Here is a 15,451-nt window from a genome sequence, read left to right on the forward strand (position 1 = left end):
TTAGAAGATAGTATCTCTACATATGGCGTAAATTGATTAAGATACTTACACAGCTACTGTTTAGTGATTGTACACAACATATATTTTGGAAAAAAGGTTTTTATTCCGTTTCATTTCCCCCTCGCCGACGAGGACGTAGACGACATCACAGAGGCACGACTCCGCTCGGGACCCCGCTGACATCGCTGCATCCATAATAGAGCCTCGTCAGCATGATGGCGTCAGTTCCACCCTTATTTCCGTGCCCCTGAAGCACACAGACGGACCGACATAAATACATACAGTATACACAGTACACAGTATTCAAACTAACACACAGAGTGTGAAATCAATTTAAAAACAATCAAACATTTCTATAGAAAGACACAATCATAAAATAATCACTTAATAGGTATAGAAGAGTGGACAATGGGGAGGCGGGTAGGCCAGTGAGGAATCCACAGGCAGATACTGTGACCACCAAAAAAAGCGTTACCGAAGGTAAGTAACTTGTTCTTCTGATGGATACATCTGCCAGTGGATTCCTCACCTTGTGAATAGAATCCCACAGCAGTCCCCACTCCCGGAGAAGGGTGTCCACTCCTCTATACCAAGAAATCCTGAAGGACAGAATGTGCAAAATGGCCATCCCTCCTCACTTTGGAATCCAAACAGTAATGCTTCGCGAAAGTGTGGAGGGAGGCCCAAGTTGCCGCTCTACAAATGTCCTTGACAGGAACACCTCAAGATAAGGCAGATGTAGAAGACTTTGCCCTAGTAGAATGAGCTCTTAAAACCTCTGGAGGTTCCTTACAAGCCAAAGAGTAACGCATTTTGATGCACAAGACAATCCATCTGGAAAGTGTGCACTTGTGCACCGCTCTGCCTTTTCTGCAGCCAGTAAAGCCCACAAAGAGCTGCTCATCCGCACGATAGTCCTTAGTTCTGTCAAGGTAGAAGCTCACCGCCCTCTTTGGGTCCAAGCGGTGAAGCCGCTCCTCCTCCTTGGAAGGGTGAGGGGGACAAAAGAAGGAAGGAAGGGTAATGGATTGCCCCAGATGGAAGGGAGTTACCACCTTAGGCAGAAAAGCAGCCCTGGTCCGGAGTACCATTCTTCCAGCATGAATGGTCAAAAATGGGGGTTTGGAACTCAGAGCTTGAAGCTCACTTACCCTCCATGCCGAGGTAATAGCAACTAGAAAGACCGTTTTAAAAGACAACAGTCTCAAGGGACACTTGTGCAAGGGCTCAAAGGGAGAACCCATCAAGTAGGTTAAGTAGAGATTTAAGACCCATCAAGTACGTTAAGACAAGATTTAAGTCCCATTATGGCACAATAAATGGAGTGGGCGGAAATTTGTTGGTAAGGCCCTTAATAAAACGTAACACAATAGGAGATTTAAATAATGATGGTTGATCCGGGAAACAAAGGAATGCCGACAAAGCCGACAAATAGCCCTTCACAGTAGCCACTGCAAAGTCCTGCTGGGCTAAAGAAAGAGCAAACTGAAGGATGTTGGATAAACGGGCCCTTAAGGGCTCAATAGACTTCTCTCCACACCATGAAACTAATTTGGACCACCTATAGGAATAAATCGACTTGGTGGAATGCCATCTGGCCGAAAGAATAACATCCACCACATCAGGCGGGAGAGAGAAAGAATTCAAATTGCCCCGTTCATGACACCATAAAGACCTTATATATGGGCCATGGTTAAGCTTGAGCCGTCTTCTTCACCAGTGACAATTGATTAACCCTTCATCTATGTTTAAACTATACACACAGCGTTTTCCTTACCTGACCCCTATTTTTGCTGTATTTTCCTTCCCCCTTCCATAGGCAATTGAGGCTACCCTTAGGCATAAATATTATGTCTTGATGATGAGCCGCGCACCCCGAAAAGCGTATCGAAATACCGTTGACACCCTGCATACACCTTATACCAATTAATATGTTTACCAAATGTGTAAAGGTGTTGTGGTTTATTTTTGTTGTACTTTGATATTATCCAAATTATAAGTGCAACTAACCCTAAGCTTTTGCCTAAAAAGCCCTGTTTTTTTCCCCATGTATGTATGTCATTGTGTGTTGAGTGGGGTACAGGCTTGTGTCCTACCTTGTGTATTATTGTGAAATATTTTTTGCTATTTGATTTAAAAGTAAATATCAGACTTCTGTCCGACTGGACAGGTCGAAACAAATATAGCTACAATTCTGTCTATATTTTATTACTCCTCAAATCTCTCCATTCCAAAGGACCACTGTTGTTTATAAATAGCCGTTCAATCTCCAGGCATGAAGGTGTAAGCTCTGGAGGTGAGGGTGTAGAACCTGCCCCTGCGACTGTGAGAGGAGATCTGCCCTGAAAGGGAGATGGAGTGGAGGGCAAGAGGAGGGGTGGAGAAGATCTGTGTACCACACCCTTCTTGGCCAATCCGGGGTGATCAATATGACTTGGGCCCGGTCTTAACGAATCTTCCTCAGAACCGGAGGAATCAAGGGTATGGGAGGAAATGCATAAAGGAGTTGAGAGCCCCAACTCAACTGAAACGCGTCCCCCAGCGCTCCCTGCATCGGATACTGAAGACTGCAGAATGACGGGCAGTGAGCATTCGTGTGAGTGGCAAACAGGTCCACACGTCCGGAATACGTGACGAACCACCTCCGGATGAAGCCTCTACTCGTAGTCGGCTGAGAACTGCCGACTGAGACTGTCTGCACATACGTTTAGAACTCCAGCCAGATGATTTGCCATCAGACAAATCTGATAATCCCGAAACCAGGCCAAGAGGCCTAGAGCCTCTCTGCAGAGACAATACAACCCTCCTCCCCCCTGTTTGTTGACATACCACATCGCGTAGTGTTGTCCGTTAGGACTTGAACCGACTGACCTCGTAGGGAAGGGAGAAAGGCCTTGAGCGTCAAACGTATTGCCCGTAATTCCAGAAGGTTGATGTGAAGCAACCTTTCCTCTGGAGATCAAAGACATTTGATCTCCAGATCCCCCAGATGAGCACCCCACCCTAGAGTGGATGCATCCGTTATCACTGTGGCCACATATGGAGTGAGATGGAAGGACTTTCCCTGAGTCAAATTGCCCTCCACGCTCCACCAAGACAGATCCGCTGCAGCTTCTCTGGAGATCCTCACAGACTCCCTGAGATCTCCTTTGTGCTGATACCACTGCCTGCGGAGGCAGCTCTGGAGCGCCCTCATATGCCTGCATGCATGGTTGACCAACAGAATGCAGGAAGCAAACAGACCGAGCAGACGAAGGACCTTCAGGACTTTAACGACCGCTCCATTGTAAAACAAGGGAATCATTTTCTGAATGTCGAGAATCCTTTGAGGAGGAGGGAATGCTCGACAGACAATAGTGTGCAGTACCGCCCCTATAAACAGGTTGCACTGTGAGGGCACCAGGTGAGACTTGGGTACGTTTATCGAAAAACCTAATTTGTACAACAGCTGGGTTGACACTTGCAGATGATGACACTTCTCTGGTGATTCTGCTTTGATCAACCAGTCGCCCAGGTAGGTGAAAACTGAAATCCCCGATCTCCTGAGATGGGCTGCCACCACCGCCATCACCTTGGTGAAGACTCGAGGGGCAGTAGTAAGTCCAAACGGGGGAACCCCAAAATGATAATGTTGCGACCTCACCGTGAAACAGAGATACTTCCTGTGCGACTTCAGGATCGAAATATGAAAATATGTATCCTGCAAGTCGATCGAAACAATCCAGTCCTCTTGCTGCAGCGCTTGAAGAACCTGTGCTAGGGTGAGCATCATGAACTTTTCTTGCTTCAGAAAAAGATTCAAGGCCCTGAGATTCAGGATTGGACGTAACCTGCCATCCTTCTTGGGTATCAGGAAATACCGGGAGTAGCATCCTTGACTCCTTTCCTGCTCTGGAACCACCTCTATCACACCTTTTTTTTAGTAAGGTTAGAACTTCCTCCTGCAGGAGAAGAAGATGGTCTTCGGAGCAAGCTCCTTGGCAAGGAGGGTAATTTGAAGGGAATTCCCGAAAGGGAAGAGCATACCCATTTTCTACAAGATTGAGAACCCAACGGTCTGTAGTGTCCAATTCCCAATCTTGTAGACAATGAGTAAGCCGACCCCCCACAGGACCAACATGATCCAGAATACATTATCTAGGTCTGCTTTGCTGTGGTAAGAGGGGGAGAGGTAGAGGAAGAGGAAGATGAGGAGGAGGGCTGTCGAGCTCGTGGGCAACCTCTGTTCCTGCCCCTATATGACTTATATAGGGTGTTCTGCTGCTGCTGCTGAGGTTGTCTGTATGTCCGAAAGGACGACCTTCCAAAGCCCCTGAACTTCCTATAAGAAGACCCCCTGGGCTGTGTCTGCAGATCCAGGGACTTGGCTGTAGTCTTGCTTTCTTTAAACCTTTCCAAATCTGCATCTGCCTTTTTCCCAAAAAGTCCAGAACCATCAAATGGGAGGTCCAAAAGAGTTGCCAGGACATCCTGAGAAAATTCTGAGGACTTAAGCCAGGCACTCCTCCTAGATGCAACCAACGACCCCATTATCCTGGCTACAGAGTCCGCTGTATCAAGGCCACTCTGGATCACCTGTTTTGCAGCTGCCTGAGTGTCAGACAAGACCTCATCAAAGTTCTTTCTGTCCTCCTCCGATAACTTTGAGGCAGTTGTTTAGCAGAATCCATTAAAGCATGGATATACCTGCCCAAAAGGCAAGTGGCATTGGTGGACTTAAGAGCCAAAGAAGCTGATGAAAACACCTTTTTAGCAGCCTGATCCAGCCTCTTAGACTCTCTGTTACCTGGAGTCTGTGGAAAAACTCCAGCCGGTTTCTTTCTCAGGTGCAGGATGTGAAGATAAAAATCCCAGATCTCTTGAAGCCGTCCTATATCTTTTTGCAACTGACCTCAAAACTGCAGGAGCCAAAAAGTGTTTTTGACAAACTTCCATAATTGGCTCAGTGATAGCTTAGTTAAATGGAAGTAAAGGTTCAATTACTGTAGAAGGAGAATGAAGCACATCTGTCAGAATATTACATTTAAATTCCATTGTCGGGAGTTGCAAATCCAAAAGATCAGCAGCCTTACCAATCACAGTGTGGTAAGGAACCACATCTTTGGAGGGAACCTCTGAATGAGGAGAGAGTTGCCACTCTCTGGTGATAGTTCCAAACCACTTGCCTCTCTTAGGTCTTCAAAAAAGTCCTCTGACTCTTCAAGTTCTCCTTCCTCCATCTCATCCTCTCTATAATGCTGCTCCTCCAGCAATCTTTGTGCCTCCCATCTGGAACTTATCTTCGGGGCCAACGGAGTCACACACTGATCCAACTGAGTCGGAACTGGCGTCGAACTCGGATCCAGGGGCACATTCGAAGTCGACCGAGGCCGAGCTGACGCGCCAGAGATGGAGGAATGGACGTCGGCGTCGACGTCCTCGGTGCCGGGAAATGCCAAGATAGAGCCGCAGGCAGAAGTGGCATGAAGGGAGCTGGAGCATATGCTTGAGGTACTCCCAAATTCAATGCCATAGGACCCGAAGGTGCACCAGAGGGGTACATTGCCCTCACAAAGACACCCTACATCACATTAAGCGAATGCGCCAGGTCTTGCCCTGGACCAGGAAAAGGAGGGTACTCGCCTGGAATGCGCTCAGGCATAGGCATCACGGGACTCGGGCCTGTCGACGGTGGATCCACCGGAGGTGATGACCTTTGAGGTACTGGTACCTCTTCTTCCGGAGCCGGAGAGTTCCCCTGAAGATGGAGAAGGATTACACGCCGGTGACTGCGCCGGTGAAGCAACAGGAGAAGAAACTCTCACCAGGGAAGGAGAAGGAGATGCATAGTCCTTTCTATGTCGATGTGCTTTCGACTGAGCCTCCTCTTTATCCGAACGGCGACGAGAGCCATGCCTCTTCCTTTTCTTATTCTTCTTAGATTTTGAAGCATGACCCGACATCGACTTTGAGCCCGATCTCGACCTGGAACTGGTCTTCGATCTCCTCCAACCTCTCTTTTATTTACGCATCTTCGCCATAAACAGCTTGGTTTCCCTTTCTTTCAGAGCCTTCAGGTTCATTTTCCTGCAGGAAGGACAATCCTCAACATCATGGTCCGATGATAAACACCATACGCAAACGTCGTGAGGATCTGTTATGGACATGTGTCCACCGCACTGCCTGCATGGCTTAAATCCTGATTTTCTCGACGACATTCTTGAAAAGAGTGAAAGAGAGAACAGGATACAAACTGGAAAACACGAAGTACCAAGCTACGGAGAGTCCCAAAAACTGTTGGCGCGACGCCGCGGAAAAAAGGGAACTGACGTCATCCCGCCAACGAGGCTCTATTATGGATCCAGTGACGTCAGCGAGGTCGCGAGCGGAGTCGTGCCTCTGTGGCGTCGTCTACGTTCTCGTCAGCGTGGAGAGCTACAAATGTTTCCGAATGTTGCTGGCGCAGGGGATAATGACAAGGTGAGGAATCCACTGGCAGATGTATCGATCAGAAACCAAAATTCTCCTCTGGCATTAGAGCCACTGAGTTGCAGAGCTTCTGCTGCCACAGCAAAAGTAATGAAGGAGGACACCTGAGCAATAAGTGGATACTTTATCAAGACAACCACAAAGCATAGCAAACTTGTGAACATGCAGGGGATTAGTAGTAGCTCCTACTTTTGGGCTCCCTGGGGATGAGTAAAGGTACCAAAGCAGAAGGATGCCAACCCTTTGCTTTGGTCAGTCGCAATGAAGACCACATTATAACAAAGTGTAGCTATCCTGGCAGGCGTTAGGGACAGTGAAGTACAGTTGCCGGCAGGTTCAGCAGGCCCCAATACTTGGCTCATGTCATTCTGTACCTTGCTCCTAGATCTAATGGCTGGAGTTGAATTCAGAAGAATAGCAGGCCAGTTTGTTCATCACTGCAGTGGTTGGGAAAATCCATTTTTCACCCTAACCTCTATATATAAATGCAAGCCACAATGATGTATATGTATGTGTCAAACATGTGAGTTGAAAGCTTACGTGTGAGTGTGGAGGAATGGTTACCCTTTTGTTTGCCCATATTCATCTGGAATAGTTACAGAGGATACTTCAACCAAGACTCAAATCATTCGGACCACATGTTCTGGTATTCTGAATACTTTTCGATTATCATAGCATATAAACAAATCTTGGTTTAATGTTTATTGACTAGGTACTTATGGACAGCGGATATGCACTGAGTGCCCATTAATGTGATGGAAAGACATACCTAACCGTTCAGGTACATTCTGTTAGTTTGAAATTGTTTCCTCTCCTGCTTCCCCCTATCCTTGCACCCCAACAGCAATAAGGTAAGGAGGCATTTGCCTTTCCTGGAAACACAGGAAGTACAGACGTAGGAAAAATCAGAGGCAATTTTTTTTATTTCATTACAACGTTTACATGTGTCTAACAGCAGCTGTAGAAATACTGTTCAATATGAAAAAAAAGACTACCTGCTTCTCATTGAGATCAGGAGCTTCCTTTTCTTCTGACACTTCTGAGTTCAATTTGGTGGATTCATAGTTAGTCTGAAGGACATCTTCCATAAGCAGCTGTGCTCCCACCATTTCTCCATGAGCCACAGTTCGGTCTTTGTCACTTAAGCCACACAGACATAACTACAGGGACACACAAATTAGCAAGGTTTAGTTCTGGTTTGTTGATGGATGTTTGCCAATACCTCCAACTCATCCTACTTTGAGTGACCAGTAACTTCACCCTGTCCTTACCTGGTCAGCTTAATTGTGAATTCTAACAAATGAGCCCTTTACTCAAAGAGTAAACCTAATGAATGCAATAACCATTGAAGCAAGATTCCATTACAACTGCAAAGAGTATTCTCATAGTTACCTTTCTGGGGGGACTTTGCTGGGCTCCTACTGAAATGCGGATAAAGATGAATTGAGCTGGGTAGGAGTTGGGGGGCTAAGGGGGGTAGTATTTGCAGTGGGTAGCACACGTAATATTGTCCCTCACTGCAGATGGCAATGTTCATCTATACGCTGTAAACTTTAATAGAAATATACTGAAACGAAATGTGGATCTCGTTTGACACTTGGGCTATGTGGATCTCATTTGAAACTTTATAGAAAAATACTATGGGTTTGGGCAATTTGAATGGCCAATCAGGCCAAATAATGCTCATCAAGGTTGCGATGCTAGAGGTAATGGGGATGTACCATGGTGAGAAATTGGAAACCTGTGCAAATACTGTGAAGAGTACAGAACGCAGCTCATTGTCAGGTGTAACCTAAGGCCAAATCCACAAATAAAGTTACCTATCCTGTCTCTAGGTGATACAATTCAACTAAAAGAGAGAATGGTGGGTCTCTTGCATTGCTGCACCCTGGAGCCGCTGCACTATTGAGATCTATGCCCATGCATAAGCATCCTACAAATAAATAAAAGATACTGTTTTCTTATTCACATATTCCTCTTACCAAGAGCACATACTTCAACCTAGAGCTGGCATGCAAAAAAAAAAAAACAGTCTTGCACCAATGAATCAAATCGAGACATTTGTCTTCTGGAACAGTGAAATTTTTTGAAGCATCTTTTCAAGTCGTTCCCCCATGCCTCCCATCCCGATTTCAATCCTGCTTCTACTGTGTTCATTTTGAATTTAATACAGGCAGCTGCCAAGTGCTGATGTGTAACTCACACCCCATTCACACTTAGCTCTTTCTTTATATATTTTATTTACTGTTGTACCATGGCCATCTGCCTTGTTAGAATAGTAATTTAAACTAAGTGCTATTTGTCACGAGGCAGGCATGCACACGAGTCATGGTGTACATGTGCATCATGACAAGTGCAAGCATCATGACAGCAATCTTGGAATGAGTTTCCTTTAACTAGTAACCCATTGCGGGAGTGTGGCCCATGTAAACACATGTCAATCAATCAGTCAATCAGGGGGTTTATAAAGCGCGCTACTCACCCGTGAGGGTCTCAAGGTGCTGGGGGGAGGGGGGTGCAGCTCCGGATCAGTCGAAGAGCCAGGTCTTGAGGTCCTTCCTGAAGGTGTGTCTCAAATCTTGCATTTGCATGCCAGTAGCAACAAGCATTAGCAAAGCCATTGAGCCAATAGCTCAGCCATTTAAAGCTGAGACCTATTGGCTTTGCCAACAGTTGTTTTTTTCTCTTTTATACACACAGACCCCATTCCATCCCTTGCCATCTAGGGTATCCTTTCCATCGTGCAAAACCTTTAACCTTATTGCTCTGCTCAACAAAGAGGATTAGTATGGTGGGAGACATGGACGTCATTTAGGGGTCACAGGTGTGACCCCTGGCTTGCCCCTTGTGACCTCTGGCACAACCTTTGCGACCCCTGGCCTCAGAGGTCACAAAATCAGTGCAGCTCTGAATTCCTTACTTTCTGTCACTGTCAGTTTTTCATTCTGCTAATAATGAATAACATTATGTAATACAATACAAATTGAGCATACTTAACTGGTACGAGCCCTTTGGTAATAGCTTTTATAAGTAAAATGGTTTGAAATATTGCTGGAAATGGCTCTTTTTGTGAGGTAATTACAAACATTTTGCCTTCCTACTCCTCTCTTTCTAACCTTGCTTTTGTTGGCTTTAGGACCAGAGCATTTTATCACTGCTAACCAGTGCTAATGTAGATGTGTTCCTTCCTTAAACATGCTGGTAATTGGTGACACCTGATTGACATATTAAATTTACTTGTAAGTCCCTTGTAAAGTGGTATACTATATACCCAGGGCCTGTAAGTTAAATGTTACTAGGGGGCTGCAGCACTAATTGTGCCGCTCACAGAAGTAGCCTTTCAAACCTGTCTGAGGCCTGCCACTGCAGTGCCTGTGTGTGCAGTTTACTGTCACTTCTACTTGCCATTTAAAACTAGTTGCCAAACCTTAAACTCCCCTTTCATTACATGTAAGTTACCCAAAGGTAGGCCACAGGTAGCACTAATGGCAGGGTGCTATGCGAGTAAAAGGTAGGACATGTACTTTTAGGTTTTGCATGTTCTGGTAGTGACAAACAGCCTATTTCATTTTTCACTACTGAGAGCCCTACTCCTCTCATAGGTTAACATTTGGAATTCCTTGGTACACTTTTAACTTGTAATTCCTGATTAGAAAGGAGTGACTTTTTAATGTTTCATATGTTTGCAACAGTTTTGAGAAATCCTCCTTACTAGCGAAGTTGGATTTAACGTTACTGTTTTTGAAATGCCACTTTTATAAAGTGGACATTTCTCTGTACTCACTGCTCTGTGTGCCTTGCAACCTGTCTGCAATGCACTTCTGGGCGACAGCTACACTTTGTGCATTCCCTTCTGACAGCCACATACACAGGCAAGCTAGGTCTGTCTGAGTACCCATCTACATACATCTGTGCTTTGATGGTCCTACCTGGGCAGGATGGAAGGGAGGGGCTAACACTTCAGTTACATAGGCAGTGCCCTGTCCCCACACAAATGGCTGATTCAGCTCCCCCCCAAGATAGCCTGGCAGATTGGACTGGGCTGAAAGGGGATATTGTGCACCTCAGAGAGCTGCTTTGAAGTCTACCCCCCCCGCCCCCCACAGCAAAACACTTTTGGATCTACAACTGAAGCTTTGCCAGAGGAACTGCTGTGCTGTTTGAAGGACTCAACTGGACTGCTGATCTGAAAGGCCTACTTTTCTGTGTGTTGTCCTGCTGCTCCCTGAACCTTCTGAATGAGAAATGGGTGTTCTCCAAGGGCTGGCTTTCTGAAGTCTCAGATTTCCCTGTAATATGTTCTTCCCAAAATTCACAAAAGTGAAACTCACCCACCTGACCGAACTATTGGGTCCGGCTGTGGATCAATATTGGAGCCTATATCCAAATATGTTGATTTCTTTCTAAAGCCCTTCCACGAAAAGGTGCCTTCTTACCTTCAGGAAACCACTGATTTCATAAACAAAATGGAAACTCAAGATTTTTCATACAGTAATCAACTTATGGTTACTCTTTACGTGGTGTCCTTATACACCCTGATACCCCAAGAAGACAGACTAAGTGCAATTGAAACTTTCCTGGAGCAAACACCAAGACCAGTTAGGGTCCTCAGTGAATTTATAAAGCAATTGGCTAGCTTTACACTTAAAAATAAGTATTTCAAGTTTGACAATGATTACTATCTACAGATCAAATGGACCACCATGGGCTGTCCCTTTGCGCCGGAATTGGCCGTGTTATACATGGCAAAATTTGAGGAGAGAGCAACCCGGTTTCTGTCCAAATTTTAAACTGGGTACATTACATCGAAGATGTCTTCTTAATATGGGATAGGGCGGCAACTGACCTAATGGCATTTCACGCTTAGTTAAACGAACGCACAATAGACATCAAATTCAGTTTAAATTACAGTTCCAGCAGGATGACATTTTTGTATGTGGAGATTTACGCTTCCAATGGCAAGCTCATCACAACATTTCATAAAAAACAGATGGATAGAAACAAGCTCTTCATTATACAAGTCATCACCCACACAGTTTGCATGATAACCACCCCTTTGGACAGTTCCTCAGGGTCAAGCGCAATTGCACATTAAAAACGGAATATATGCACCACGCAAATAATTTGTTGGAGGAACTAAAGATGCGAGGATACCCTAAGAAACTTTTAAAACATGCAATGAAACGTGCATGGTGGACGCCAAGAGAAGCTTTTTTACAGAGAAAAGAAAAAAATAACACAGAACGCCTTGTATGTGTGACGACCTTTTGCTCGCGCACAAATTTCCTAAAGAAGGTGATTAACCAAAATGGCCATTTGGTCCAAAAGGTACATACATATTCCAGCAGACCTTTGTTTGCCCTTAAAAAGGACAAAAGCGTAGGCAACCAAATCATTTGTGCAGCTGTACCAATACCATTGAACAGGAGCACATTATCGTCATAACGTCGCCTACCACCAATTATTGGACATCATAAATGCGGCACCTGTGTGTGCTGCCCTCAAAAAATTGAAGGAGCACTTTTTTCCTTTAAAAATATCAAATGGAAACATGATGTTTTCACTAATTGTTAAACAAAGAACATAGTCTATGGTATTTTGTGCCCATGTCCAAAACATTACACTGGTAAAACAAACCAGGAAGCCATCAGTGAATAATGCAACACATGTCTAGGATTTGTAAAAAAAACAGCAAACACACCTTTGGTTAGCCCTCAGATACTCAACAAGCATACTGTACATGAGTTGAAATGGACTGCCTTATCAGAAATTGAGAAGGACCAACCAGGCGGACCTTTCTCATACGAGGATGTTTTATTCGCTCTAGAAAAACGCAACAATACAAACAATAAGGCCTCTGACCTCCGACTCTGTTGTATACACAAGAGGCGTCCCCCGGGACAGAAACCGTCCTTCATAGGTACGGTGATACTACCTTTTACGCCAGTAATCAAAATCTAATTGGCTCAGGACAGGCCATTCATGACCCTTTTCTCCTTGATTCCTTTCTCTTCCATTCCCTTAAGACAATCATCTTAAAAGCGCCATCTCTACCAGTAAAAACATGACATTAAAGTTGTTGTGATGCGAGCCACTGCCCCGCATCTTGAATTACAGCAATCAATCAATCAATCAGGGAATTTCTAAAGCATGCTACTCACCCGTTAGGGTCTCAAGGCGCTGGGGGAGGGGTCGCTACTGCTCGAACAGCCAGGTCTTGAGTTGTTTCCTGAAGGCGAGGTGGTCCTGGGTCAGCCAGAGGTGGGTGGGGAGGGAGTTCCAAGTCTTGGCTGCCAGGTAGGAGAAGGATCTTCCTCCGGCGGTGGCTTTGCGAATTCGTGGGACGGTGGCGAGGGCGAGGCTGGCGGAGCGGAGCTGGCGGGTTGGTGTGTAGAATGAGAGGCGGGTGTTGAGGTACGTGGGGCCCGCATTGTGGAGAGCCTTGTGTGCGTGGGTGAGGAGTCGGAATGTGATTATCTTGCTGACGGGGAGCCAGTGCAGATTCTTTGGATGGGCAGAGATGTGGCAGTGGCGGGGGATGTCCAGGATGAGTCTTTCAGAGGCGTTCTGTATGCGCTGTAGTCTTTTCTGGAGCTTGGCTGTGGTTCCGGTGTAGAGGGTGTTTCCGTAGTCCAGGCGGCTGGTGTCAAGGGCCTGGGTGACCGTCTTCCTGGTAGCGGTGGGGATCCATCGGAAGATTTTTCGGAGCATGCGCAGGGTGTTGAAACAGGATGATGAGACATCATTGACTTGCTTGGTCATCGTGAGGGTGGAGTCCAGGATGAAGCCCAGGTTGCGTGCGTGGTTTGTGGGTTCGGGGCGGTGCCCAGGGCAGGTGGCCACCAGGAGTCGTTCCAGGCCGAGGGGGAAGGTCCCAGGATGAGGACTTCCGTCTTGTCTGAGTTCAGTTTCAGACGGCTGAGCTTCATCCATTCCGCAACGTCCTTCATTCCTTCCTGGAGGCTAGCTCTGGCGGTGTCCGGGTCGTTGGTGAGGGAGAGGATCAGCTGCGTGTCGTCGGCGTAGGAGATGATGTTGAGGTTGTGTTTGCGTGCGATGGCTGCAAGGGGGCTCATGTAGACATTGAAGAGGGTGGGGCTGAGCGAGGATCCTTGTGGGACACCGCAGATGACTTCGGTAGCCGCAGACCGGAACGGGGGGAGGCGGACTCTCTGGGTTCTACCGGCGAGGAAAGAGACGATCCACTCCAAGGCCTTTCCTTGGATTCCGATGTTGCTGAGGCGCTGTATCAGGGTGTGGTGACATACCGTGTCGAAGGCTGCTGAAAGATCCAGGAGGATGAGTGCGGTTCTTTCCCCGTTGTCGAGCATAGACCTGATGTCGTCGGTAGCTGCGATGAGGGCGGTCTCTGTGCTGTGGTTTGCTCGGAAACCAGACTGTGACGGGTCGAGGGATCCGTTTGTCTCGAGGAAGGCGGAGAGTTGTTGGTTGACCGTCTTCTCAATGACTTTGGCAGGAAACGGGAGGAGCGAGATGGGTCGGAAGTTCTTGAGGACCGTGGGGTCCGCTGTGGGTTTTTTCAGGAGGGGGCGGAGTTCGGCGTGCTTCCTGTTCTCCAGGAAGGTGGCTGATGCGGAGGAGCTGTTGATGACGTCCCGGAGATGGGGTGCGATGATGGAGTCGGTTTTGTTAAAGATGTGGTGAGGGCATGGGTCGGTGGGGGAGCCGGAGTGGATGGTGCTCATAGTTCGGGCGGTGTCTTCGGTGCTGATCGGGCTCCAGGTGCAGAGGGTGGCGGTTGAGTGCGCTGGTTGGGTGGTTGGTCTGTGCGTCAAAGCTGTCGTGTATGTCGGCTATCTTGCGGTGAAAGAACGAGGCGAGTGAGTTGCAGAGGTCTTGCGAGGGTGTAATGTCGTTGTGGCCGGCGCTTGGGTTGGAGAGCTCTTTAATGATGCTGAAGAGTTCCTTGCTGTTGTGGGTGTTGTTGTCCAAACGTTGTTTGTAGGTAGTTCTCTTGGTGGTGCGGATCAGTTGGTGGTGCTTGCGGGTGGCGTTCTTGAGGGCTGTCATGTTCTCGGTTGTCTGGTCCTGGCGCCAGGTTTTCTCCAGGGAGCGGCAGGTTTTCTTCGAGTTTATGTGGCCGTCCGTGAACCATAAGGCTTTCTTGCCGTGGGGTCTGCTGGGAGGTTTCTTCAGCGGTGCGAGTTCGTCGGCGTAGTTGGTGAGCCATTGTGCGAGGTTGTTCGCTGCTTCGTTGGGGTCCGTCGTGATGGTGGTAGGGTTCTGGCTGAGGGAGGTGGTGAGCTGGTCAGCGGTGATCTTACTCCAGCTTCTGCAGGGGTCCTGTTGCGGGTGGTGGTGGGTCGTGGTTTTCTTGAAGGAGAAGTGGACGCAGCTGTGGTCTGTCCAGGGGAGTCCGGTGGAGTTGCTGAAGGAGATGTGCTTGCTGGAGAAGACGGGGTCAAGCGTGTGGCCGGCGTAGTGGGTGGGGGTGTTCACTAGTTGCTTGAGTCCGAGGTTGGCGAGGTTGTCCAGCAGGGTGGTGGTGTTGCTGTCATTGTTGTTCTCCAGGTGGAAGTTGAGGTCTCCCAGGAGGATGTAGTCTGGGGAGTTGAGGGCGTGCGGGCTTACGAAGTCTGCGATGGCTTCGCTGAATTGAGTGCGTGGTCCCGGGGGTCTGTAGATTAGGGTGCCTCTGATGGTAGTCCTGGGGTCGGTGTGTATCTGGAAGTGCAGGTATTCAGCGGCTGTGAGGGTGTCTTCCGAGTTGGTCGTTATGCGGACGGTGTTTCTGTGGACGATGGCGATGCCTACTCCGGTTTGGTTGGCGCAGTCCCTCTGGGTGATCTTGTAGCTGTCCGGGATGGCTATGGAGATGTCGGGAGCCGAGGAGGTGTTCATCCAGGTTTCTGTGAGGAAGGCGACGTCTGGTGCTGTTGTGTCTAGGAGGTTCCAGAGTTCAACTGCGTGTCTGTGGACGGAGCGGGTGTTGAGCAGAATGCACTTGAGGTGATTCTTGCTG

The 15,451-nt window shown here is 47.5% G+C and overlaps 1 protein-coding gene across 1 annotated transcript in view; it reads right to left on the bottom strand.

The window, feature by feature from the left end:
• LOC147707857 (uncharacterized) overlaps window positions 1-15,451 on the bottom strand; it is a 910,329-nt gene that overhangs the window by 339,139 nt on the left and 555,739 nt on the right. Inside the window, exon 33 of the mRNA XM_086925682.1 lies at window positions 7,464-7,628. Coding sequence (XP_086781808.1) covers window positions 7,464-7,628 — 165 coding nt within the window. The remainder of the gene's footprint in view (window positions 1-7,463; window positions 7,629-15,451) is intronic.

This window comes from Lissotriton vulgaris, chromosome 6 (assembly GCF_964263255.1).
Source record: "Lissotriton vulgaris chromosome 6, aLisVul1.2, whole genome shotgun sequence".
NCBI lineage: Eukaryota > Metazoa > Chordata > Amphibia > Caudata > Salamandridae > Lissotriton > Lissotriton vulgaris.